Source organism: Anomaloglossus baeobatrachus, chromosome 3, assembly GCF_048569485.1.
Source record: "Anomaloglossus baeobatrachus isolate aAnoBae1 chromosome 3, aAnoBae1.hap1, whole genome shotgun sequence".
Taxonomy (NCBI): Eukaryota; Metazoa; Chordata; class Amphibia; order Anura; family Aromobatidae; genus Anomaloglossus; species Anomaloglossus baeobatrachus.
In genome coordinates, this window is record NC_134355.1 from 487,819,618 (window position 1) to 487,847,594 (window position 27,977).

Sequence of the window (27,977 nt, forward strand, 5' to 3'; positions counted from 1 at the left end):
AGATAGATACTGCTCCTTAACTCAGTTGCAGTACCCTGTGGCAACCAGAGCCTCAGGATCACCACACCAATATCTCCGTAATAAAAAACAACAAAAAAAAAAAACATTTTATCCTGCTCTGTACCCAATAGTACATCCTGTGTCCAGTTCAACATGAAAAATTTGGTGAAAGGTGCTTGTTGGCCAATCCTGCAGAAATTGTATGATGCAGTATGGGCACATTTATAGCCGCGATCTTTGTATGCTATATACCATACAGCTGATTTGAATATCACTTCTGCTCCCTATATCTCAATACCTGTGGTCTCTGCAATGGCACTCACTAATTCTGGGTGGTAACAGTCCCAAGCTTTTCATGAACATTCTGTTTCACACATAAGTATGAATAATACAGATACATGGATGATTTTGTCACCGTTACTTTTAATAAGCATAGTTGGACTTATACTTACATACATGGAATGTTGGCACAAACCTATGCTGTGAAACATCTATCTCGTCACAAACCTCTCGCAGGATCCAGGCAGAATGTTTTATTTCTCTTTCTTCCTGCAATCCTGATTGGGCCTGAAGCTTGTGATCTATCCGTATTCCTTAGAAATCTTAAAACCACTGAATACTGTTTGTACAAATGAGTTAGACAGTTTGGAAAGGTTTACATCTGTGTGTACAGAATACACCACATACAAAAAGTTAGCAGAGAGTGGACTAACATTAAAGTGGATCCATTAGGACCACACAACAGAACAGTCATTTGGACTTATCAATTGGACATTAAGGACAACTTCATGGGCTGTTTTAACACATTTGTATAGCCCCAAAAAATGGCCACATCCGCCAGCAAGGGATACTTTTGCTAGCATAGCCGTACATTATTATGGCAGAAAAAACAGTTTACTGTGGAAGTATCACCGACATATTGTGAGCCTGTAATTATAGAGTTTAAGGCAATAAAGGTATAATTAAAAAAACTATTTCTAGTAAAGCAGGTTCAGCCTGCATATATGATGGCCAATGACATGATGGAAACCAGGTATGCGTCTTCCTAAGTCAAACACTGGGTTGTACCGTATCTGGTAGGCAGATACAGTAATACAAGAACATTACCAATATAATTTCAAGGCCTAAAATATAACCAGTGTCAATGGAGTCTACTTTCTTTGATATCCAGTCCTTATAATAAAAAAATAAACTGACTGTCATAAAGCAGCACCAAGTCCGAGCTGAAGGAGGGGATACATGGAACAATTCAAGGTCTTAAACATAGCAGATAAGTAAGGAGGAGCCGCTAAATTCCTCAATATGTTAACAAACATTTGCAACAACCACCAATATTACAGTTTATTGAATTACAACCAACTTGAATGTTTGCACTGCAGTTATTTTTTGCTTTTACAGGACTATACATTTCAGAACGGTGCCTCGATAGGTGCGCAGACTTCTACATATACATCAGAACAATTCTCACTTCTTGTTATAGTCTACAGTTAACGTTTCAAAAGGAAGCCCTGCATCCCCCATGTGATCCTTCTCCCCCGCCTGTGCTGCTGGGTGACATTCGCCTACACAAATAAGAGCTACATACACTAAATTATAGGCATTTATATTAGGAGGGGATATAGCACAGTACAAACTGGACCAAGGGAAAGCATTATCTGCTTAAGTGATTGACATAAAAAAGCAAGAAAAGAAAACAAAAAGGTGCGGAAAAATATTCTTCTAAAAAAATTAAATTACCTTGTGTAAAACAGCAAGTGCACCCCAATCACATTAAAGGTGCAAGAAAACATTAACCAGCTGGCAGAAAAAGTACTGAATTACGTTTGGTCAAGTAAGGATGGCGTGAGAATTAACAGACAACCTGGGCATCTATAATATATACCAAAGCTGTCCAACTGTGAAGGCTCCAATATCGAAAATCATTTTGTGATTAGATCGATGAATTGGTATTATACTGTTTTCATTATATCATCTACTTTATCTGCCTTAAACAAAAAAAAAGTGATGCACATGTAATGTTAAGAAGTGGGCTGTTAGGTTTAAACGTGATTATACCTATAAATGGGGGTCAACTACAGTATATTTTATTAATGTGCAAATGTGACCCTTTTGGTGATAACCATTAAAAGCAAAAATCAGACAACACTCTAGAGTTGATGCGCATCGCTTCGCAGGGAACTGTCCATTGGCCACATCAGTAACAAGTAGCCACTGGATGAGATCTCCAAGAACCGCCTCTTATCTGACGGCACACACCATTTTCTCTTGATTAGTCGGCGTAACATCACTTGTTTATCAACTCACAACAATAATGGTTTAGGATGGCTAATCAAGAGGAGCCAGGAGGCAGTCCTCAGGGCTCCTATCCAGCAGTCAGATTCTTGATGTCAAAGGGTCCTGCGGAACAGTTTGAACCAACACAATACCAGTGCTGCTTTTCCTTAAAAGGGGATGTCCACTAATTGGACAACGCCTACTCATTCCCCTTGTTCACCCCGTTTAAATAAGTAAGCCTATATGCACCTCCGATGCGACAGGCGCTCCAGCGATGTCTGAAGTCGCGGTCCCGCGGCCCATGTGACATTGTTATGATACGCAGGCCCCGCAAACAATCAGTGCACGGCGTCGGTCTCCCGCCTTCGGACATTTGAGCAGGATGTCAGCGCTGCGCTGCCTTCCTGCTCAAATGTCCAAAGGCAGGGAGAAGGAAGTCGGCGCTGATTGGTCGTGGGGCCCGCTTGTCATAACAATGTCACATGGGCCCCGGGAATGCGACTTCAGACATTGCTGGAACAGTGACCGCACCGAAGGGGAGTATAGGTTTATTTATTTTTCTGAGGCGAACAAGGGGAATGTGCTGGGGTTGTCCAAGTAATGGATAACCCCTTTAACCTAAACTGTGTCACCTGCAGGTCTCTGGGCTTCCTCTTATAGCTCAGAAAATACGACTGCTGTAAGAGGAAGCAGGAGGACCAGCGTAGAACACAGTACGGTACAGAAAAGCGGTGTTGGTCCAGGAGCAAAGTATGTGTTGGCTTTTGTGCTATCACCAGCTTGGGCCCATTTGTATAATCCTTTTCTTTTAAAGTCAGCTGATAGCTTTTACATGTATTTAGCCATCTTAAAACCCTGTTCCCACTTCAAGATCAGCATAGCAAGCTGTGATACTGTATGCCCTTACCAAAAACAGATCCCTGACGAAAGTTTTAGAGGAACCCTAAATCCACTCTGCATGATCAGCAGACCAGACATGATATCAGTGAGAACCAATCTAAAAAAAACAAACAAATTCCTAACACAAATTGATACTTAACACAGCAGTAAGAATTAGGGGATGGTATGATTCACCATCGTCCCTTCTCTGCACTCTGTTCTGCTGCAATTTTGATTTTTTTACAAGTATTTTGAAATTTTACTAGTTTAAGAACTTGAGACAACTCCTTTAAAAGGAATGCATCATAAAAAAATATTTTCCTTATATTTGATTCTTAAGAATTCAATGCAATTTTTCTAGTAGTTGTAAAAAAAAAAAAAAAAAAATGATAACAAGTGCCTCAAACTTTAAAATAATTACTTTTCCAATTTTTTTTATGACTATTTCTTTATTTTTTAGACAAGTGTCCTTCATTACGGTCAGTCTTGAGACTTCAGAAGGGTGAACTGGACCTGAAATGTCTGGAGATTCTGATGTTTGCCAATGTGTAATACTATAGATGAACCCCAGACTTGACCACCTGCATCACTCATGTGAATGAATCAGCCATTCTGTTGGACAGTTCTGGTGTATAGTCACCCGCATTATGGATTTATATTACTACTATATGAAGTGGAACCAAAGAGGAAAGGGACAGTACTTTTTTTTGCGCTTTAAAACAAATGCAAAGATGGCGAGCTCAACTGTTACATAAGAGGGGTTGTCAACAATAGTTACAGGTTGTATTAAAAAAATCTAAACTTTAATGTACACGACGGGACAGACGGATTATGAATATATAAATAGGGATCATCAAATTCAAAGAAAGAAAAAAAAAAAAGCTCTCCAGTTGGCAATGGTTGAATAGCACTTTAATGCCAGGCATTGAGGAAACGATGACCTGATCGAGCATATATAAAAGAGTACCTCTTAAAAAATATATTAATCATTAAATACTTTGCTACAATAGAGCGCTGCTGAGGTTTTTTTTCCTAACACTTCCTGAAATGAATAGACCGTATTGCATTGCATGCACTAGACCGACCACTATACGTTATTAGAGCGGCATGCAGAGGCCAAAAAAAGCATCATCTAACCCAGTGGCTCATATATGAAAGTGCACTAAGAGCAGGCAGGAGCTGAAGACCCTCGCATTTTGGTCTTTTTACTGGTAAAGGAAATTCAAAAAGAACTTTTGCATTATACATGAAGCTGGAACTCTATAGGTGCAGTGAATTTGATGATCCCTATCCATCCTGCATATCTGACAGAAGAGATGTGTGAATGTTTTGGTGATCACTCCACAGAAAAATCCTTTTGTATGCACATAAATCAGTCCTGCAGCCCAGCCACTGCATTAGGATTTTTCACACGGGTGCTCTGTCTCTGGCGCTGCTTCCTGCTCTTCTTCCTCGCAGTCGCCTTCATCTGTTTGCTGCTCAAGTTCCTCTTTCGTGATCATTTCAAAATCATTGCCATTACCGCTACTGTGCTGGGAGCCTTCGTCCTCTCGCCTGTCACTGTCTGTGTCCGACTGCCTTTCTGGACCGGAGCCTTCTGTGCCCGATCCCTCTGCTGCCTCAGCGACCTTACTCTCCTCTGCCTCCTTCTTCTCGCTGTCAGATTTATCTTCGCTATCAGATTTTACCGGCTTTTTGGACTCTTGTTTGTCGTCTTTCTTCTGTTCAGCCTTTGGTCCCTTGTACTCGTGGGTGTATAGTGGTCGGAAAGAGTCGATGAAGCCAACGTCAGCAGTCAGGTTGGGCAGGAACCAGAAGTGGTGTCTTCCTCCAGTCAAGAGCCAAATGATGAGGAATAAAATGCATCGAGCTAAAAGTGAAACATTAACAGGTTGAATATATGTGCATATTATATCCAGATACAAAGCATGCAAGCGGAGTAATATCTTGTTTCAAAGTGCAACAACATAGCTTAATCCCTTCATGACCGGCCGATTTTGCACTTTCAGTTTTTTTTTTCCCGCCATTTTTCTTCCGACAGACGTAACCTTTTTTATTTTTTAGTCAATATGGTCATGTGAGGGCTCTATTTCTGCAGAACGAGCTGTACTTTTAAATGAAACCGTGAGTTTTACCACATAGTGTACTGGAAAACAGCAATAAAATTCCAAATGCGGAAAAATTGCAAAAAAAAAGTGCGATTCCACATTGTTTTTGAGATATTTTATTCACTGTGTTTTCTATGTGGTAAAACTGATGTGTCATCGTGATGCCTGTTGTCGGTATGAGTTCGTAGACACCAAACATGTATAGGTTTACTTTTATCGAAGGGGTAAAAAAAAAAAAAAAAATCAGAAGTTTGTCCCAAAAAAGTAGCAAACTCATTTTTCAGGCTCTTTGTCCAGTAGTGGCTTATTTTTTGCGTCTTGAGCTGACTTTTTAATGGTACCAGTTTTGCGCAGATGCTACGTTTTGATCAACTGTTATTGCATTTAGCGCAAAATTTGTGGCGACCAAAAACCATAATTTTGGCGTTTGGTCAACGGCGTAGCGGCAAAAAAAATCCAATCAGATTAATTGATTTTTATATTTTGATAGATTGGGCATTTCTGAACTTGGCTATACCAAATATGTGTATATTTTTTCATTTTTTTAACCCTTCAATTTTCAATGGGGCGAAATAGGGGGGTGATTTGAAGTTATGTTTTTTTAAAACTTTATTTAAACGTCATCACATGACCCTGTGCTACCATGACAACCACCAGATCCACATGATCACATCACAAGACTTCCAGTATCCGACGGTGAGTATGGATCTACCGCTATTAATATGGTGCTGTCATATCTTGACAGTGCCATTTAAGGGGTTAAAAGGCACAGGTGGATAGTGATTCCGCACATGCCCACAGTCATTAAGGGGTTAAAAGACATGACCACCTTCCGGTGCAAGTTTTATTTAATTTTTCTCTTCCTTAAATGTAAGTAATCTGTGCTAAATATTCTGCAGTTGTTATAAAATTTTCCGGCTGTTGGTTTTCCTGCTCTTTGGCTACTGCTGAATAAGTGAACTAAGAGTCCCTCAGTAAGCTCATTCTGACAGTTTGTAACTGTCATTTTCTGAGATTTTCTCAGGTGATTTATGAACACAAAGAAAGGATCACATTTTTTTTTTTAGACTTGTATAGGCGAGATACGGAAAAGAACAGTGCCTGCTTCAACTGTCATCTGAACAGGCTTATCGAATTACATCGGTCACTGTGCTGTCCAAATTTTACTCGGACAGCACATCCATATTACACTAGTCTGAACGAGCCCTTAACCTATAACTGCACTACAAGAATGGGAAAAGGGAAAATCCAGATCCCCCACCGACTCAACTGAAGCTAGGAATGTCCGTTGAACCAAACGTGGATATCCAGAAATAAATAAAAAATTCCAGCTTCTAAAACTCCAATAGTTTATTCAAAAAATGGATATTAACGCGTTTCAAACACTGCAATGTGTCCTTATTCAAGCTTTTTGAGCATTGCAGCGTTTGAAACGTGTTGCTTTAATCATAATTTTAATAGCCATATTTTGAATAATCTTTTGGAATTTTAGAAGCTGGAATTTATTCTTCATTTCTATTACTGCACTACACTTTGCACATGAGTTCATTAGCCACAGTGTGCTGATGTATAGTAGTATCTATAGATTTGTATATTGGCTACATACTGTATTTATGCACCTGTCCATTAATTTAATACTAAGTGTGCCGGCCTTATTTTGTAGTACAGAATGGGAGTGTGGACCCAGCAGCCTCATCCACCCATCTGTGTCATCAAGGTTTTAGTTAGGAGCTACGCCTGGTTTTCTTTCAGATGAGGCTTGGCCTGGCACATGGAGATGCAGAACAATAGTGAGGGACCATCCATATTTAAGTGCACCTTGTTGTGGTCGGAGGGTTTTTACATGGAGTTCATGTAGTCATTAATCGCAGTGTGCTGGCCTATAGTGTTTCTGTTTGTAGCCTATTGTGCATCTGTACATTAATACTAATGGAATGTGGGCCTTTTTTGGTTCTTTTATAATCAGATGTTTTGATTAGTGGGAGTCCAAGTGCCAAGAACCCCCAACAAGCAGTAAAATGAAGGAGCAGACGTGCTTAGATGCAGGCTGCTCTCCTAAACATGGACTCCACGGACTGTGTATTGAGCCCAGCACTAATTGTAGAGGGGAGCAGAGCTCAGCTTGACATTTCTACTTCTTCATTTTAGCAATCTGTGGAAGTCTTGTCACCCAGAACCCCACAAACATGTGACACGCTTCTAAGACACGTCATATGTATTCTTTGACACAGTAAAACATTTAATCTTAATGGTGCGGCTTTAGATATCAGATGAAGGAGATAACTATAGTTTTTTGTTTTTCTTTTACTTGTGATTGATTCCGAGTAGATGATTTACTGGATGTTATAAAATGTGTTTTTTGGGTGTATTCACATATGGTCATGGTGGCGAGAGAGGACTTGGCTCCAACTACTGTGACCAGAGAGTACACTGAGGGCATCCAGTGGTCGCCTGTGATATTGCAGTACTATGGTAATACAGATTATTCAGTTTGACTTACCAACAGCAAGAAGTAGAATACTGGCCACAAAGCAACCGGCTCCCACGCTGAGATAATAAACTCCAACACGCATTTCTGCTGGCCATAGAGGGAAGAGGGTGGCAGCGATCACAGCGATTACTGCAAAAAGGGGAGGTGCAGGTTACACACAAGTCTGCTTAAATCAAAACAGATGCAATAAGTAGCAGCCACTAGTACCAAGGGTACATCACCCCAAGCACAGCACCGGTCAGGACACCGAGCCAACCAGCAACTGCCTATAGAGATTAATGCAAATACAGCATAAAACAACTGAGTGTGTATAATCAGCTACTGTTCTCAGGTCATCAATGTCTGATTGGCAGGGTCTGACGCCCGGCACCCTTGCCGACCAGGTAATCTCTGTGTTGGTCACAACAGGCCGCCGGAAATGCTGAGTTCTGGAGCTGCCCCACCCACTGATAGTGGCTGCGGCTGTGTACTGCACATCCGCATCCAATTGATTTAGGCTGCAAACAGAAGGTGGGGCAGCATAGTAACTGAGCATTTCTGGCCAACACCTGCTGCCACTGGCCCCGAGAACAGCTGAATGCTGGGGGGTGCAGAACGATCAGACATTGGTAACCTATCATAAGGATAGGCAATCAATATTAAAGTAGTGGATAACCTCTTTAATCTTTAGTTTATAACTTTATAGTTGCCTGGGTCGTGATAATGAGGCCTATATTTTTCCTGCACCGAAACCACGGATGTTATGAAACAGGAGTGATGGCAGTCACATTAGAACAAAATGTCGAAAAAGCCAGTGTTTTACTATGGCCCTACCTAGCAGACATTGGTGAGCAATTCTCCAGCAGATACTGTGTATATCTGATTGATAATCCTCCAAAGCCATTGCTGAGATGTAAATGTACAATTTATATACAGTACTTGTTGCTTATATAAATATAAGCGACATCAGATTGTAGGTAGAGTTATCCTGCTGACTTTAGTGTAGCCGTTACTGTAGGCGGTGAATTGCAATTCCTAATTTAATTTAAAGGGATGGCCTGGCAGACCCTTATTTTTTAGACATTGATGGTTTTAACCCCTTAAGGACGAAGCCAGTTTTGTACTTAATGCCCAGGCCATTTTTTGCAATTCTGACCAGTGTCCCTTTATGAGGTTATAACTCTGGAACGCTTCAACGGATCCCGGTGATTCTGACATTGTTTTTTCGTGACATATTGTACTTCATGATAGTTATAAATTTAGAACGATGTTTTTTGCTTTTATTTGTGAAAAAAATCGGAAATTTGATGAAAATTGTAAATTTTGCAATTTTCAAACTTTTAATTTTTATGCCCTTAACCCAGAGAGTTATGTCACACAAAATAGTTAATAAATAACATTTCCCACTTGTCTACTTTACATTAGCGCAATTTCTGAAACAACATTTTTTGGGGTTAGGAAGTTAGAAGGGGTCAAAGTTCATCAGCAATTTCCCATTTTTTCAACAAAATTCACAAAACCATTTTTTTAGGAACCACATCACATTTGAAGTGACTTTGAGAGGCCCAGGTGACAGAAAATACCCAAAAGTGACACCATTCTAAAAACTGCACCCCTCACACTGCTCAAAACCACATCCAAGAAGTTTATTAACCCTTCAGGTGCTTCACAGGAACTAAAGCAAAGTGGAATGAAAAAAAGCAAAAAATAAAATTACCTAAAATGTTGCTCTACCCCACATTTATTCACTTTTAAAAGAAATAACACAACAAAATGAACCCCAAAACTTGTTACCCACTTTCTTATGAATGCGCCAATACCCCACATGTGGTCAGAAACCTTTGTTTGGAAAAATGGGAGGGCTCGGAACAGAAGGAGCAATATTTGAATTTTGGAAAGCAAATTTGGCTGAAATAGATTGCGGGCACCATGTTGCATTTACAGGTCCGCTAAGTTACCTAAACAGCAGAAACTCCTCACAAGTGACGCCATTTTGGAAACTAGACCTCTCAAGGCTTCTATCTAGGGGTATAGTGAGCATTTTGTACCCACAGGTACTTCACAGATTTTGATAACGTTACATTATCACATTGAAAATTTTCATTTTTTTCTCAAAAATGTTGCTTTAGCATCAATTTTTTTCACTTTTTCAAGAGATAATTCCAAAAATTTGACCCCAATGTTTGTTACCCACTTTTTTATGAGCGCGGTAATACATCACTTGTGGACTGAAACCTTTGCTTGGAGAAATGGGAGGGCTTGAAACAGAAGGAGCAATATTTCAATTTTGGAAAGGAAATTTGGCTGAAAAAGATTGCGGGCACCATGTCGCATTTGGAGGACCCCTAAGGTACGCAAACAGCAAAAAAACCCACAAGTGACCCCATATTGGAAACTAGGCCCCTCAAGGAATTTATCTAGATTTTTGGTGAGTACCCTGAAGCCCCAGGTGCTTCACAGAAGTTTATAACATTGAGCCATGAAAATAAAAAAATAAAATTACCACAAAATTGTTACTTCAACCAGGTAGCTTTTTTTTCACAAGGGTAACAGGAAAAAAATCACCATGAAATTTATTGCGCAATGTCTCCTGAGTTTGGTGATATCTTGTATGTGGTGGAAATCAACTGTTTGCAAAATTGGCTGGAATCCATAGCGGACGCCATGTTGCATTAGGAGAGCCCCTGAGGTGCCTAAACAGTGGAGGTCCCCCACAAGTGACCCCATTCTGGAAAATAGACCCAAGAGTACACGGAAAAAATCAGCATAAAATTTATTGTGCAATTTCTCCTGAGTATGCTGATACCTTATGTGTGGTGGAAATCAACAGTTTGGGTGCACAGTAGGTCTCGGAAGGGAAAAAGTGCCATTTGACTGAACAATTGGCTGGAATAAATAGCGGACGTTATGTTGCATTTGGAAAGCCCCTAAGGTGCCTAAACAGTGGAGGTCTCCCACAAGTGAACCCATTCTGGAAACAAGAAACCTCAAGGCTTTTATCTAGGTGTATATTGAGCATTTTAAATCCACGAATACTTCACAGAATTTGATAAGCTTAGGTTGCCATATTGAAATTTTCATTTTTTTCACAAAAATGTTGATTTAGCATCACATCTCACTTTTTCAAGAGGCAACAACAAAACGTGGACCCCACAGGTTGTTATCTAATTTCCTGTGACCAAAGGGATACTCCATATGTGGCCAAAAACCTCTGTTTGGATAAATGGGAGGGCTTGGAATGGAAGGAGCACCATTTGAATTTTGGAAAAGTTGAAATAAATTGTGCGCACCATGTCACATTAGCAGGGCCCCTTGGGTACCTATACATCAGAAACCCCCACAAGTGACCCCATTTTGGACACTGGACCCCTCAAGGATTTTATTCAGGAGTATAGTGAGCATTTTGAATCCACAGGTACTTCACAAAAATGTTGCTGTAGCAACAAATTTCTCACTGTTAGGCTATGTGACCATGATCCAGAGACACGGCGTCTAGTACATATTGTCAGCCTTCCTGCAGAGATGTGAGTGTTGTCCACGGGAGAACGCAGCTGCCCATGACCACGATTTGGGTTCAGGCTGCTGTGGAGCTCTATGCTACCTGCAGAGAACACTCTTGTCTCCGCAGCATAAATTGACATGCTGAGGCTCGGGAAGCTGCACCACAGGTCAGTTTATTCTGCGGAGAAGAGAAGCACAGTGGGCACGAAATTTCTAAAAATCCTTCCACTGTGCCTCTACTGCACAACGCAGCGTTATGGACGCAGGGAAAACACTCTGCGCCCAAAACGCTGCAAACCCTGATTGTGGGCACACAGCCTAAAATGCTACAATGGATGAATGGATAGATGTCAAACATATATAACGTCCCACCCCCCTGCATATTCTAAGCTGGTGCCCTTTAGTGCCTTTCATGTGGCACTAAAGGGTGCCTAGCCTTGTATTTAGCCCAAAAAAAAAAAATGAAAATAAATGACGTGGGGTCCCCCCTATTTTTGATAGCCAGCTAGGGTAAAGCAGACAGCTGTAGCCTGCAAACCACAGCTGACAGCTTCACCTTGGCTGGTGATCAATTTGGAGGGCTCCCCAAGCTGTTTTTTTTTTTAACTATTTATAAATAATTAAAAAAAAACAAAAAACGTGGGGTCCCCCCAAATTAGATCACCAGCCAAGGTGAAGCTGACAGCTGGGATCTGGTATTCTCAGGGTGGGAAGAGCCATGGTTATTGGACTCTTCCCAGCCTAAAAATAGCAGGCCGCAGCCGCCCCAGAAGTAGCGCATCCATTAGATGCGCCAATCCTGGCACTTTGCCCCAACTCATCCCGTTGCCCTGGTGCGGTGGCAAACGGGGTAATAAATGGGGTTGATACCAGATGTGTAATGTCACCGGGCATCAAGGCCAGCAATTAGTGATGTCACGGCGTCTATCAGATACCAGACATAACTAATTGACAGTAATAAAAAAAAAAAAAAATTGACAAAAAAAATTTGAAAAAAACACTCCCCAAAACTTTCCCTCATTCACCAATTTATAGAAAATAAAAAAAAAATCCGTCCGCTGTAATCCATTTGGATGTCCCGTGGCGATTCTAGACCTTCTAGAATATGGGGGGGCACGTTCAGGGAACGTATCCCCAATTTTCTAGGAGTGCAGACCCTCCATTTGAGGAGAGTGGGTGCAAAGAATCTGCACCCACTCTCCCCGGGTCAGAGCTGCAGAGTACGAGCAGCAGCCAGCTTCTCTGAAGGCAAACAGGAAGCTGAGCCGACAGCCGCGCTCTGCACATGTGACCGCACTGACCGGCGTCTGCTGTGAAGGAGGGGGGATCGCGGTGGATGAAGGCTGGAAAAGGTACGCGGGACACCGGGGAACACCGGGGGGGGGGGGGGGGGGTAGGGGGTGACCTGGCAGGGCCTGGGGAGCAGGTTTTTGTCGCATGTGTTATGGCACATACGACAGAAACCAAAGGAAAAGGGTGATTGCGGGCGGCACGCTGCTGTGCTCGCCGGTGCGCGCGGCCATCTTGGATTTTCGGGAGGGGGTCGGGGGGTGCATTTTGGCGACACCGGGGGACCGGAGAAGACCGGGAAAGAGATTTATCTCCCATCTGACATGTTTGATCATGCCAGATGGGAGATGAAGGGAATTTTGTTACTTACCGTAAATTCCTTTTCTTCTAGCTCCTATTGGGAGACCCAGACGATTGGGTGTATAGCACTGCCCTCCGGAGGCCACACAAAGCAATTACACTAAAAAGTGTAAGGCCCCTCCCCTTCTGGCTATACACCCCCAGTGGGATCACTGGCTCACCAGTTTTAGTGCAAAAGCAAGAAGGAGGAAAGCCAATAACTGGTTTAAACAAATTCACTCCGAAGATACGTCGGAGAACTGAAAACCATTCAACATGAACAACATGTGTACCCGAAAAACAACCAAAAATCCCGAAGGACAACAGGGCGGGTGCTGGGTCTCCCAATAGGAGCTAGAAGAAAAGGAATTTACGGTAAGTAACAAAATTCCCTTCTTCTTCGGCGCTCCATTGGGAGACCCAGACGATTGGGACGTCCAAAAGCTGTCCCTGGGTGGGTAAAGAAATACCTCATGTTAGAGCTGCAAAGACAGCCCTCCCCTACGGGGAGGCAACTGCCGCCTGCAGGACTCTTCTACCTAGGCTGGCGTCCGCCGAAGCATAGGTATGCACCTGATAATGTTTGGTGAAAGTGTGCAGACTCGACCAGGTGGCTGCCTGGCACACCTGTTGAGCCGTAGCCTGGTGTCGTAATGCCCAGGACGCACCCACGGCTCTGGTAGAATGGGCCTTCAGCCCTGATGGAACCGGAAGCCCAGCAGAACGGTAGGCTTCAAGAATTGGTTCTTTGATCCATCGAGCCAGGGTGGCTTTGGAAGCCTGCGACCCTTTGCGCTTACCAGCGACAAGGACAAAGAGTGCATCCGAGCGGCGCAGGGGCGCCGTGCGGGAAATGTAGATTCTGAGTGCTCTCACCAGATCCAACAAATGTAAATCCTTTTCATACCGATGAACTGCATGCGGATAAAAGGAAGGCAAGGAGATATCCTGATTAAGATGAAAAGAGGATACCACCTTAGGGAGAAACTCCTGAATGGGGCGCAGCACTACCTTGTCCTGGTGGAACACCAGGAAAGGAGCCTTGGATGACAGCGCTGCTAGTTCGGACACTCTCCGAAGAGACGTGACCGCTACCAGAAAGGCCACTTTCTGTGAGAGTCGAGAAAGTGACACATCCCTCAGAGGCTTGAAGGGCGGCTTCTGGAGAGCAACAAGGACCTTGTTTAGATCCCACGGATCTAACGGCCGCCTGTACGGAGGTACGATATGACAAACCCCCTGCAGGAACGTGCGCACCTGAGAAAGTCGTGCTAGACGCTTCTGAAAAAACACGGATAGTGCCGAGACTTGCCCTTTAAGGGAGCCGAGCGACAAGCCCTTTTCCAACCCAGATTGCAGGAAGGAAAGAAAGACAGGTAACGCGAATGGCCAGGGAGATACTCCTTGTGCAGAGCACCAGGATAAGAAAATCTTCCACGTTCTGTGGTAGATCTTAGCAGAAGTGGACTTCCTAGCCTGTCTCATGGTGGCCACGACCCCTTGGGATAATCCTGAAGACGCTAGGATCCAGGACTCAATGGCCACACAGTCAGGTTCAGGGCCGCAGAATTCCGATGGAAAAACGGCCCTTGGGACAGTAAGTCTGGACGGTCTGGTAGTGCCCACGGTTGGCCGACCGTGAGATGCCACAGATCCGGGTACCACGACCTCCTCGGCCAGTCTGGGGCGACGAGTATGACGCGGCCGCAATCGGATCTGATCTTGCGTAACACTCTGGGCAAGAGTGCCAGAGGTGGAAACACAAAAGGGAGCCGGAACTGCGACCAATCTTGCACTAAGGCGTCTGCCGCCAGAGCTCTTTGATCGCGAGACCGTGCTATGAAGGTCGGGACCTTGTTGTTGTGCCGAGACGCCATTAGGTCGACGTCCGGCACACCCCAGCGGCGGCAGATTTCCTGAAACACGTCCGGGTGAAGGGACCATTCCCCTGCGTCCATGCCCTGGCGACTGAGGAAGTCTGCTTCCCAGTTTTCTACGCCCGGGATGTGAACTGCTGATATGGTGGATGCTCTTTCCTCTACCCACATCAGAATCCGCCTGACTTCCTGGAAGGCTTGCCGACTGCGTGTCCCTCCTTGGTGGTTGATGTATGCCACCGCTGTGGAGTTGTCCGACTGAATTCGGATCTGTTTTCCTTCCAGCCACTGCTGGAAGGCTAATAGGGCAAGATACACTGCCCTGATCTCCAGAACATTGATCTGAAGGGTGGATTCCTGCTGAGTCCACGTCCCTTGAGCCCTGTGGTGGAGAAAAACTGCTCCCCACCCTGACAGACTCGCGTCTGTCGTGACCACTGCCCAGGATGGGGGCAGGAATGATCTTCCCTGCGATAATGAGGTGGGAAGAAGCCACCATAGCAGAGAATCCTTGGCCGTCTGAGAAAGGGAGACTTTCCTGTCTAGGGAAGTTGTCTTCCCGTCCCATTGGCGGAGAATGTCCCATTGAAGTGGACGCAGATGAAACTACGCGAACAGGACTGCCTCCATTGCTGCCACCATCTTCCCTAGGAAGTGCATGAGGCGCCTTAAGGGGTGCGACTGACCCTGAAGGAGAGACTGCACCCCTGTCTGTAGTGACCGCTGCTTGTCCAGCGGAAGCTTCACTATCGCTGAGAGAGTATGAAACTCCATGCCAAGATACGTTAGTGATTGAGTCGGTGCCAGGTTTGACTTTGAAAAGTTGATGATCCACCCGAAAGTCTGGAGAGTCTCCAGCGCAACATTCAGGCTGTGTTGGCATGCCTCTTGAGAGGGTGCTTTGACAAGTAGATCGTCCAAGTAAGGGATCACCGAGTGTCCCTGAGAATGCAAGACTGCTACCACTGCCGCCATGACCTTGGTGAAAACCCGTGGGGCTGTCGCCAGACCAAATGGCAGAGCTACGAACTGGAGATGGTCGTCTCCTATCACGAAACGTAGGAAACGTTGGTGCTCTGTAGCAATCGGCACGTGGAGATAAGCATCTTTGATGTCTATTGATGCAAGGAAATCTCCTTGAGACATTGAGGCAATGACAGAGCGGAGGGATTCCATCCGGAACCGCCTGGCGTTCACATGCTTGTTGAGCAGCTTTAGGTCCAGAACAGGACGGAACGAGCCGTCCTTTTTTGGAACCACGAAGAGATTGGAGTAAAAACCTTGCCCTTGTTCCTGCAGAGGAACAGGGATCACCACTCCTTCTGCTCTTAGTGAGCACACCGCCTGCAGAAGGGCATTTGCTCGGTCGGGATGTGGGGAGGTTCTGAAGAACCGAGGCGGAGGATGAGAACTGAATTCTATCCTGTACCCGTGAGACAAAATGTCTGCTACCCACCGGTCTTTGACCTGTGGCAGCCAAATGTCGCAAAAGCGGGAGAGCCTGCCACCGACCGAGGATGCGGAGGGATGAGGCCGAAAGTCATGAGGCAGCCGCCTTGGAAGCGGTTCCTCCGGTTGTTTTCTTGGGGCGTGAATGAGCCCGCCAGGAATCTGAGCTCCTTTGCTCCTTCTGAGTCCCTTTGGACGAGGAGAATTGGGTCTTGCTGGAGCCTCGAAAGGACCGAAAACTCGACTGCCACTTCCTCTGTTGAGGTTTGCTCGATCTGGGCTGGGGTAAGGAGGAGTCCTTACCCTTGGACTGTTTAATGATCTCAGCCAATTGCTCACCAAACAGTCTGTCTCCAGATAATGGCAAGCTGGTTAAACATTTCTTGGAAGCAGAATCTGCTTTCCATTCCTTTAACCACAAGGCTCTGCGCAAAACCACAGAGTTGGCAGACGCCATTGAGGTACGGCTCGTAGAGTCCAGGACAGCGTTGATAGCGTAAGTCGCAAACGCAGACATTTGCGAGGTTAGGGACGCTACTCGCGGCACTGCTGGACGTATGATAGAGTCCACTTGTGCCAGGCCAGCTGAAATAGCTTGGAGTGCCCACACGGCCGCGAATGCTGGAGCAAACGACGCGCCGATAGCTTCATAGACAGACTTTAACCAAAGGTCCATCTGTCTGTCATTGGCATCTTTAAGTGAAGCCCCATCTTCCACTACAACTAAGGATCTAGTCGCAAGCCTGGAGATTGGGGGGTCCACCTTTGGACACTGGGTCCAGCGTTTGACCACGTCAGGGGGAAAGGGATAACGTGTATCCTTAAGACGTTTGGAGAAACGCTTATCTGGATAAGCATGATGTTTCTGGACTGATTCTCTGAAGTCAGAGTGGTCCAGAAAAGTACTCAATTTACGCTTAGGATACCGGAACTGGAACTTCTCCTGCTGTGCAGTTGCCTCCTCTGCAGAAGGGGCTGGGGGAGAAATATCCAACAGTCTATTGATGGCCGCTATAAGGTCATTTACCATAGCGTCACCATCAGGGGTATCTAGATTGAGAGCGGTGTCAGGAGTAGATTCCTGATCACCCACCTCTGTCTCCTCATACAGAGCCTCGTCTCGCTGAGACCCTGACCAGTGTGATGACGGCGAGGGTCTTTCCCAGCGAGCCCGCTTAGGCTGCCTGGGACTGTCATCCGAGTCAGAGTCTTCAGCCTGTGATGCCTGGGACCCCCTTGAAGTACGGATTAGTTCCAACTGAGGGGGACCGGGGAGCATAGACACAGCAGTGTCCATGGTCTGAGAAACTGGCCTGGACTGCAAGGTTTCCAGGATTTTTGTCATAGTCACAGACATCTTATCAGCAAAAACTGCAAATTCTGTCCCCGTCACCGGGGCAGGGTTCACAGGCGTCTCTGCCTGGGCCACTACTACCATAGACTCTGGCTGACGAAGTGGCACAGGGATTGAACATTGCACACAATGGGGGTCATTGGAACCTGCCGGTAGATTAGCCCCACATGCGGCACAAGCAGTGCGTACCGCCTGTGCCTTGGCACCCTTGCGTTTTGCGGATGACATGTTGTTGTCTCCTCAGAGCAATGAGGGTATAAGCCAAGAAGCGACTGTACAGTGCAATATAAATATATATGGTACAGAGAAAAAATGCACCAAATAACACTGTGGCACTAGTGGGGCCAGCACTTATGTGCAGCTTACCGCCCGCATAAACGCGGGAGTGTGGTCGCCAGAGTCCCTTGTCTGAGTCCCCCAGAGCCTGTGTCCGTTCTCCAGCCAGACTGCATGCAGGAATGGCTGCCGGCGTCCTGTGGAGAGGGGCGGGCCCTGGGCGTGTTGAGACCAAGAGCGGGAAACTTGCGTCCCCACTGTGCCCAGTGAGAGGGCTGGAGCATGTAAATAAGGCTCCAGCCCTCGGCGCTGCCTATTGTACAGCGTCTCTCCCTTTCCCTGATTGACAGGGTGGGGGCGGGAACGAACCGTAACTAGGCCGCAAAAGCCGGGGACTAGATTTATGAGCGCTGCCGCCGTAAAAGCGCGGGCAGCGCGAGTCCCCGGCGCACTACAAGTCCCAGCGGCGCCGCCGCTCCCGGAGCGGCCGGCGCGGTAGTTCCCAAGACAAAAAAATCACTCAGCTAAGCTGCAGTGACTCTAACCCGAGCGCGCAGCGCTAGTGCCCCCGGCGCACTAGCACACCCAGCAAGCCTGGAGTGTGCGTGGCCTGTCTGTGCGGGGACACAGAGTACCTGAACGGTGCAGGGCCTTGTCCCTGACTGTACTCAGCTCCTCCAGCAGGGTCTCTGGGTCTGTGGATGGAGCTCGGCCTCAGGGTTCGGGGGCCGGTAAGATCCCACTTCCACAGAGCCCCTCAGGGGGATGGGGAAGGAAAGCAGCATGTGGGCTCCAGCCTCCATACCCGCAATGGGTACCTCAACCTTACAAACCGCAAGTGGGGTGAGAAGGGAGCATGCTGGGGGCCCTATATGGGCTCTCTTTTCTTCCATCCGATAGAGTCAGCAGCTACTGCTGACTAAACAGTGGAGCTATGCGTGGATGTCTGACCTCCTTCGCACAAAGCAGAAAACTGGTGAGCCAGTGATCCCACTGGGGGTGTATAGCCAGAAGGGGAGGGGCCTTACACTTTTTAGTGTAATTGCTTTGTGTGGCCTCCGGAGGGCAGTGCTATACACCCAATCGTCTGGGTCTCCCAATGGAGCGCCGAAGAAAAATCATTTTTTACCGGCGATGTCATTTACTATAACTTGATGATCGGTATATGGTGTATACCGGTCATCACGTGACTGGGGACCGAAAAAAACGGCCCGAATCATGATCTCCAGGGTCTCAGGTACCCCCGGCAGCTGAGATCCCGGAAATTTTCTGACGCTGGGGGGCGCTATACACTTATTTCTGCCCGCCGTTTTAAAACGGCAGAAAGGAATAAGTACCTGATTCTGCCGCCGTTTTAAAACGTAACGCGGTCGTAATGGGGTTAAAATAATAAACAGAAGTATACTCCCCGAGGCTGTCCTGACGCTATACAGCAGCGGTCAGGTGACTAAAAGGGCGCCAGAGACACATCTGATAATGGGTCTGCTGCCCAACTACTGCAGCCAAACACAGCTCCGATAGGCGGTTCCTGGACCACCGCAGACACTGCTTCCCAAAGCTGGCAGAGCTCTCCGGAGTGGAAGGCGACTATGCCTTCATTATATCCATCAATTCCTAAAAAAATGTATTTTGTGTTGGACAACTACATTTATTAGGCACAGCTTTTCTGATTTCTTTATATTCATGTGCCACAAAAGGTTATGTTAAAATGGACTTCCAGTAAGGATGAAGCTGAAGAAACCATGGGCTTCTGTAGCTTTACACCAGATGTCACCGCCTCCACTCCTGGGTCTCTTCCCACTGGTCAAGTGCAAAAAAGGAAAAGTGCAGACGCACTTTAATCTGCCCTGAGCAGAGAAGATTAAAGTATTGTAGTGCGCCTGCGCGGGACCTCAATGCTGGCTTGTGTGCATGACGTAGGACGCGTCATGCACCCAGACTGCAGAAGAACAAAGATGGCTGAAAGAGGAGGTGCTGGTACTGGAGACACCCATCCGACCGGTCTGCACCGCAACGCCCCTCAGGTGAGTATTATAAAGTGATTTTTTATGTTCTACACACGACCTGGGCTCTTATATACAGCAGTCTAACATACTGTATATAAGAGCCCATTGGTGGTGGCTGCAGCTTATACGTTGCCAAATTTGGTGACAGGTTCCCTTTAATCTTTCTGGAGCAGCGTGCAACTTTTCTGAGAGCCAGGCTGCTAACCATCTCCAGCTGGTCTCGGCCTATTTAAGGCTGAGGTGTGTAGTAAGAGACTGCCGAAGATAGTTCCTGCTTTCAGTAACAAAATCCCGGCGTCCGAGGAAGTCCTCTTGTTGGTGACCAGCGACTTGTCTGCGGTGTTTGTGTGCCCTTGTGTGAATTACGCTTACTCATTTTGGTTTATTCCCTCCGGTGTCGATTTGTCTCGCCTCTGGTTGTTTGCAGAGTGAGTGTTTCAGTTTTATCCCCTTGTTTGTGTCTTTCAGAGGTAGTTCCTTGGTGTCCTGCCCATCCTGGGGTTTGTGGTACGGGGAGATTAGGACAGGGTCGGACAGGAGACAAGGCATAGGGTGGAGACATGGACCTCCCTACCATCAAGAGTACCTCCAGGATCAGGGAGAGCCTAGCACCCACATGACAGTAAGTTTATGGGTCAGTGCAAAAAATTAGACCGCACTCGGATCACGTCTGAGTGCAGTCTGACTTTCATGGACTGTAATAATGGAGAAGATGGATAATTTTTTTTTAAGAAAATGTATCCACGTACGGAAAACAAAAAAAAAAAAAAAAAAAAAAAAAATCGGATGACCCTGGTACCTTGATCAGAAAAATCTGTTTTTCTCGTACGTGGAAAAATCAAACATGTGAATGAGCCCTAAGGCAGTTGAAATTTTGACATCCAAAACCCTGCATTTTCAGTGACAATAAGCCACTGCCAGATCAATTTGACAGCAGCTTTCTCCACTCCTCCCAATAAATACACATGAACACTGAGCCGAGAGCACCATTATATGGGGAGGCAGGAGAATGGCTCTCTGATGAATGAATATATCTGAAGGAAATGGCCAGCTTAAGACCCCAACCAATCTGCAGTGGGGAATGGTGGATGTCAAGACTCACAATCTGTGCTAATCACAACTTTCACATTTTTCTGTTCTGTACACAAAAAAAAAAATACTAAAACTTCAGCAGTGTGACTGTTAATCCCTTCCACCCTCCGCTGTTGCAGCTTTTGATCATGATTATGTACACACATGTCAAAAAGGGGGGAAATACACATTGCTGATACGCTGATATATCCTTCATACATTAACTGATCACATTAACCACAAAGCCACGTGATTGGGGGACAAGGATCAGCAGAATTTGTGGCTCAGAGACCCCCATTGCTCCAATTAGCAGGACGTAAACAGAGTGGAGCTTCGCTGCTCAGTGGTCTCCGCGGGGTACTGCAGAACAGTATTGAATCCTATCCAAATAGATGATCTGCAGTACCCGGCGGTGGCCACTAAACTGTGATTCTCCACTCCATGCACTCTGCCAGAGGTAATAACTGCTGATCAGTGGAGGTGTAAGTATTGGAGTCTCAATAATCTGATACTGATGGACTCTTCAGTATCAAAATGAAAGAAAATCACTGTAAAACTGCTTTTTTCCACACTTTTCCTACAAATATATATGGTTTTATAGGTTTGTGTTTCACCAATATTCAGTTTCATGTCGTTGCTCCTGTTCCTAGGATTGATTGACAGCCAAGACCTTCCAGAAGTTTAGACAAACCCACCCCGTTCTGCCATAGATATAATGATCACACAAGCAGTGATACATTAGGTGAACCTGGTTCTATTAGATGTGGATAGAAATATTATTACACACTGAAAATGCTCCTGGCAGACGCGCTCTTTCTTAGGCCCTAGACACACGGCGAGAAAATCGAAGTGAGTGGAATGCGATAAAACAATGCATACCACTCGGACCAATATTAACCTATGTGTCAGCGCACATGAGCGATTATTTTCTCAGCCCTAATCGAACTGAGAAAACAATCGCAGCATGCTGCGACTGTAGCGTGTTCCTTATTACTCTCGCACCCATTCAAGTCTATGAGGCGAGAGAGAAAAAAAAAAAAAAAAAAATCGCACTGCACACACGCGGTACACTAGTGTACCGTGAGTGCAGGGCAAGAATGGCAATAGCCGGCAACAGAGGAGAGAGGGAGATAATCCCTCCCTCCCCAGCGCTGGCCCGCCCCTCCTCAAAGCCAGCCACTCCTCAGTGCGGCCCGCCCTCGCAGCTGAGAGCCGCTCGCACAGTCGGACCTCAGTCGCAGGGACACTAGCATGACACTCTGCTCTGCTGTACTGCCAGCGTGAGCCGAGTGTCATGCGAGGGGATCGCAGTAATCCCCGTGTGGCCCCAGCCTTATTGTAGTGCTATGCTGTCTGCAGCTTCTGCGGAGCGTGTGCAAGAATTCAGCAATAGGAGCAGTGGGGGGAAACTGAGAAAAGAGTGGCAATTAATTAACTTACGGCTCTTACTTACCAAGGATGAGGCCCATAGCAAACGTTTTAAAATGGACTGGATCATATATCCACACATACACCTGGAAAGATGTCAAGAATTTAGAAAAGGAAAACAGATTCCAACATGAGCATGAATAATGGCATGAATGACAAAGATCACCATGGAGGAGAGAGGCGTCTACATAACCTATATACTGGATGTTTATCAGACTGCTAATATATTAGTGCATCGATCAGACATGTATCCACACATGATAATTATTAGTACTGAGAGAAAGGGAATAACTGGGCGGATAAAGCAGATGTGTGTGTATCACCATACACCTACTGATACATCAGTGCTACCAAACAGATCAAGTTCTATAGGTGATGCATCGGAAAATCGGATATTGCAATGTGTTAAAAAAAATATATATTCTAGTCCAATTCACCAAAAAAGACGATTTGCCAATATATACATATAAACTATGTTTCTGTTCTGTAATTCAGGCATTTGTCATGACAAGTGAGACAATCAATAAAGAGTTTTGCTTTATAAAAGTGTAACTTAGAAATGAGTTGAAAATTAAACATATTTAAATTAAAAGGAATCTGTCACCAGATTTTTGCTACGTAATCTGAGAGCAGCATAATATAGAGAAAGAGCCCGATTCCAGTGAGTGATGTGTCACTTACTGGGCTACTTGCTGTAGTTTTAATAAAAATCAGTTTTATCAGTATAAGATTATCACTGTAGGACTAGTAAACCTGCAGCCCTGTAGTCCTACATATTCATGTGCTCTGTATAACCCCGTCTCTGCCACTGATTGACAGCTATCTGCCCATGTGTATACAGAAAGCTGCCAATCAGTGGTGGGGGTGAGGTTATACAGAACTCCGCATTCAAAGAACTTGTAGATCTACAGCAGATAAAACATTAATTTTATCAAAAAGAGAGTAAGTAGTCCAATAAATGACAAATTGTTGGAATTAGGGTCTCTGTCCCTAAATTATGCTGCTCTGCTCTCAGATCGGTTACCAAAAACCTGGTGAGATTCCCTTTATAGGGATCACATATGTGTGAGTGTTGGGTATTTTGTTCCTTGTCCCAGCTGTATAAGGAAGCACTGTTCCAGGGAACAACTCACTTCCAAGCAGATGTTACAATATGTGCTCCCGCCCTAATTCGGAGCTGTGCCCCATAGATGAATGCACAGGATGATGGAGTTAAAAACTGGCACTACACAAAACCAAGTCTTGTACTTTAGATGTAGTTACTGCTTTATCAAACTCTGTGCCTGACGTCACAATGTAACCCAACGGTCAACCATTGCTTCTAAACTGTTGGAATATTATGATGACATCTAATAATTAAAGGGCTTCTACCACCAGAGTTTTCTGACATATTGATTGGGATGTGTCCATACAAGCTTGATTGTCAGGGAGGGTAATTGGTCAGTGGTTTTGGTATTGTGTATATGAGTTTATGGTGGGAAAGAAGGGAATTTTGTTTACTTACCGTAAATTCCTTTTCTTCTAGCTCCAATTGGGAGACCCAGACAATTGGGTGTATAGGCTATGCCTCCGGAGGCCGCACAAAGTATTACACTAAAAGTGTAAAGCCCCTCCCCTTCTGCCTATACACCCCCCGTGCTCCCACAGGCTCCTCAGTTTTGGTGCAAAAGCAAGAAGGAGGAAAAAATTATAAACTGGTTTAAAGTAAATTCAATCCGAAGGAATATCGGAGAACTGAAACCATTCAACATGAACAACATGTGTACACAAAAAAACAGGGGCGGGTGCTGGGTCTCCCAATTGGAGCTAGAAGAAAAGGAATTTACGGTAAGTAAACAAAATTCCCTTCTTCTTTGTCGCTCCATTGGGAGACCCAGACAATTGGGACGTCCAAAAGCAGTCCCTGGGTGGGTAAATAATACCTCATAATAGAGCCGTAACGGCTCCGTCCTACAGGTGGGCAACCGCCGCCTGAAGGACTCGCCTACCTAGGCTGGCATCCGCCGAAGCATAGGTATGCACCTGATAGTGTTTCGTGAAAGTGTGCAGGCTCGACCAGGTAGCCGCCTGACACACCTGCTGAGCCGTAGCCTGGTGCCTCAAAGCCCAGGACGCACCCACGGCTCTGGTAGAATGGGCCTTCAGCCCTGAGGGAACCGGAAGCCCAGCTGAACGGTAAGCTTCTAGAATTGGTTCCTTGATCCACCGAGCCAGGGTTGATTTGGAAGCCTGTGACCCTTTACGCTGGCCAGCGACAAGGACAAAGAGTGCATCCGAGCGGCGCAGGGGCGCCGTACGAGAAATGTAGAGTCTGAGTGCTCTCACCAGATCTAACAAGTGCAAATCCTTTTCACATTGGTGAATTGGATGAGGACAAAAAGAGGGTAAGGAGATATCCTGATTGAGATGAAAGGGGGATACCACCTTAGGGAGAAATTCCGGAACCGGACGCAGAACCACCTTGTCCTGGTGAAACACCAGGAAAGGGGCTTTGCATGACAATGCTGCTAGCTCAGACACTCTCCGAAGTGAAGTGACTGCTACTAGGAAAACCACTTTCTGCGAAAGGCGTGCGAGAGAAATATCCCTCATTGGCTCGAAAGGTGGTTTCTGAAGAACCATCAGCACCCTGTTCAGATCCCAGGGTTCCAACGGACGTTTGTAAGGAGGGACGATGTGACAAACCCCCTGCAGGAACGTGCGTACCTGTGGAAGTCTGGCCAAGCGCTTCTGAAAAAACACAGAGAGCGCAGAGACTTGTCCCTTAAGGGAGCCAAGCGACAAAGCCTTTTCCAATCCTGACTGAAGAAAGGACAGAAAAGTGGGCAAGGCAAATGGCCAGGGAGAAAAACCCTGATCAGAGCACCACGACAGGAATATTTTCCACGTCCTGTGGTAGATCTTGGCGGACGTTGGTTTCCTGGCCTGTCTCATAGTGGCAATGACCTCTTGAGATAATCCTGAAGACGCTAAGATCCAGGACTCAATGGCCACACAGTCAGGTTGAGGGCCGCAGAATTCAGATGGAAAAACGGCCCTTGAGACAGCAAGTCTGGTCGGTCTGGTAGTGCCCACGGTTGGCCGACCGTGAGATGCCACAGATCCGGGTACCACGTCCTCCTCGGCCAGTCTGGAGCGACGAGGATGGCGCGGCGGCAGTCGGCTCTGATCTTGCGTAACACTCTGGGCAACAGTGCCAGAGGAGGAAACACATAAGGGAGTTGAAACTGCGACCAATCCTGAACTAAGGAGTCTGCCGCCAGAGCTCTGTGATCGTGAGAACGTGCCATGAATGCCGTGACCTTGTTGTTGTGCCGGGACGCCATTAGGTCGACGTCCGGCATCCCCCAGCGGCAACAGATCTCCTGAAACACGTCCGGGTGAAGGGACCATTCCCCTGCGTCCATGCCCTGGCGACTGAGAAAATCCGCTTCCCAGTTTTCCACGCCCGGGATGTGAACTGCGGAGATGGTGGAGGCCGTGGCTTCCACCCACAACAAAATCCGCCGGACTTCCTGGAAGGCTTGCCGACTGCGTGTTCCTCCTTGGTGGTTGATGTAAGCCACCGCTGTGGAGTTGTCCGACTGAATTCGGATCTGCTTGCCTTCCAGCCACTGCTGGAACGCTTTTAGGGCCAGATACACTGCCCTTATCTCCAGAACATTGATCTGAAGGGAAGACTCTGTCTGAGTCCAAGTCCCCTGAGCCCTGTGGTGGAGAAAGACCGCTCCCCACCCTGACAGACTCGCGTCCGTCGTGACCACCGCCCAGGATGGGGGTAGGAAGGATTTCCCCTTCGATAATGAAGTGGGATGAAGCCACCACCGAAGGGAAGCTTTGGTTGCCTGAGAGAGGGAGACGCTCCTGTCGAGGGACGTCGGCTTCCTTTCCCATTTGCGTAGGATGTCCCATTGAAGAGGACGCAGGTGAAACTGCGCGAAAGGGACTGCCTCCATTGCTGCCACCATCTTCCCCAGGAAGTGCATGAGGCGCCTCAAGGGGTGTGACTGACCCTGAAGGAGAGATTGCACCCCCGTCTGTAGTGAACGCTGCTTGTTCAGCGGAAGCTTCACTATCGCTGAGAGGGTATGAAACTCCATGCCAAGATATGTCAGCGATTGGGCCGGTGTCAGATTTGACTTTGGAAAATTGATGATCCACCCGAAACTCTGGAGAGTCTCCAGAGTAGCGGTGAGGCTGTGCTGGCATGCCTCTTGAGAGGGAGCCTTGACCAGCAGATCGTCTAAGTAAGGGATCACCGAGTGACCCTGAGAGTGGAGGACCGCCACTACTGCAGCCATGACCTTGGTGAAAACCCGTGGGGCTGTCGCCAGGCCGAACGGCAGTGCCACGAACTGAAGGTGTTCGTCTCCTATGGCGAAGCGCAGGAAGCGCTGATGCTCTGGAGCAATCGGTACGTGGAGATAAGCATCTTTGATATCGATCGATGCAAGGAAATCTCCTTGGGACATTGAGGCGATGACGGAGCGGAGGGATTCCATCCGGAACCGCCTGGTCTTTACGTGTTTGTTGAGCAGTTTTAGGTCCAGGACAGGACGGAAAGACCCGTCCTTCTTTGGAACCACAAACAGGTTGGAGTAAAAACCGTGACCCTGTTGCTGAAGAGGAACGGGGACCACCACTCCTTCTGCCTTCAGAGTGCCCAGCGCCTGCAGAAGAGCATCGGCTCGCTCGGGAGGCGGAGATGTTCTGAAAAATCGAGTCGGAGGATGAGAGCTGAACTCTATCCTGTAACCGTGAGACAGGATGTCTCTCACCCAACGGTCTTTTACCTGTGGCAGCCAAATGTCGGAAAAGCGGGAGAGCCTGCCACCGACCGAGGATGCGGTGTGAGGAGGCCGTAAGTCATGAGGAAGCCGCCTTGGTAGCGGCACCTCCAGCGGTCTTTTTAGGGCGTGACTTAGACCGCCATGGATCGGAGTTCCTCTGATCCTTCTGAGGCCTTTTGTACGAGGAGAATTGGGACCTGCCCGCACCCCGAAAGGACCGAAACCTCGACTGTCCCCTCCTCTGTTAGGGTAATTTTGGTTTGGCCTGGGGTAAGGATGTTTCCTTTCCCTTGGATTGTTTGATGATCTCATCCAGCCTCTCACCAAACAAACGGTCGCCAGAAAATGGCAAACCGGTTAAGGACTTTTTGGAAGCCGAATCTGCCTTCCATTCCCGTAGCCACAAGGCCCTGCGTATTGCCACCGAATTGTCGGCTGCAACCGCCGTACGGCTCGCAGAGTCCAGGACAGCATTAATAGCGTAGGACGCAAATGCCGACGTTTGAGAAGTTATGGACGCCACTTGCGGCGCAGACGTACGTGTGAGTGCGTCAATTTGCGCTTGACCCGCTGAGATAGCTTGGAGTGCCCATACGGCTGCGAATGCTGGAGCAAAAGACGCGCCGATAGCTTCATAGATGGATTTCAACCAGAGCTCCATCTGTCTGTCAGTGGCATCCTTGAGCGAAGCCCCATCTTCAACTGCAACTAAGGATCTAGCCGCCAGTCTGGAGATTGGAGGATCCACCTTGGGACACTGAGTCCAGCCCTTGACCACGTCAGGGGGGAAGGGATAACGTGTATCCTTAAGGCGCTTGGAAAAACGCTTATCTGGACAAACCCGGTGTTTCTGGACTGCCTCTCT

The 27,977-nt window shown here is 46.6% G+C and overlaps 1 protein-coding gene across 1 annotated transcript in view; it reads right to left on the reverse strand.

Moving 5' to 3' along the window:
- Window positions 1-403: 403 nt before the first annotated feature.
- Window positions 404-27,977, reverse strand: part of SEC62 (SEC62 preprotein translocation factor) — a 74,178-nt gene continuing 46,604 nt past the window's right edge. The window contains exons 6-8 of the mRNA XM_075340640.1: window positions 22,348-22,408; window positions 7,762-7,881; window positions 404-5,023 (exon numbers count right to left, since the gene is read on the reverse strand). Coding sequence (XP_075196755.1) covers window positions 4,551-5,023; window positions 7,762-7,881; window positions 22,348-22,408 — 654 coding nt within the window. The 3' untranslated portion in view covers window positions 404-4,550. The remainder of the gene's footprint in view (window positions 5,024-7,761; window positions 7,882-22,347; window positions 22,409-27,977) is intronic.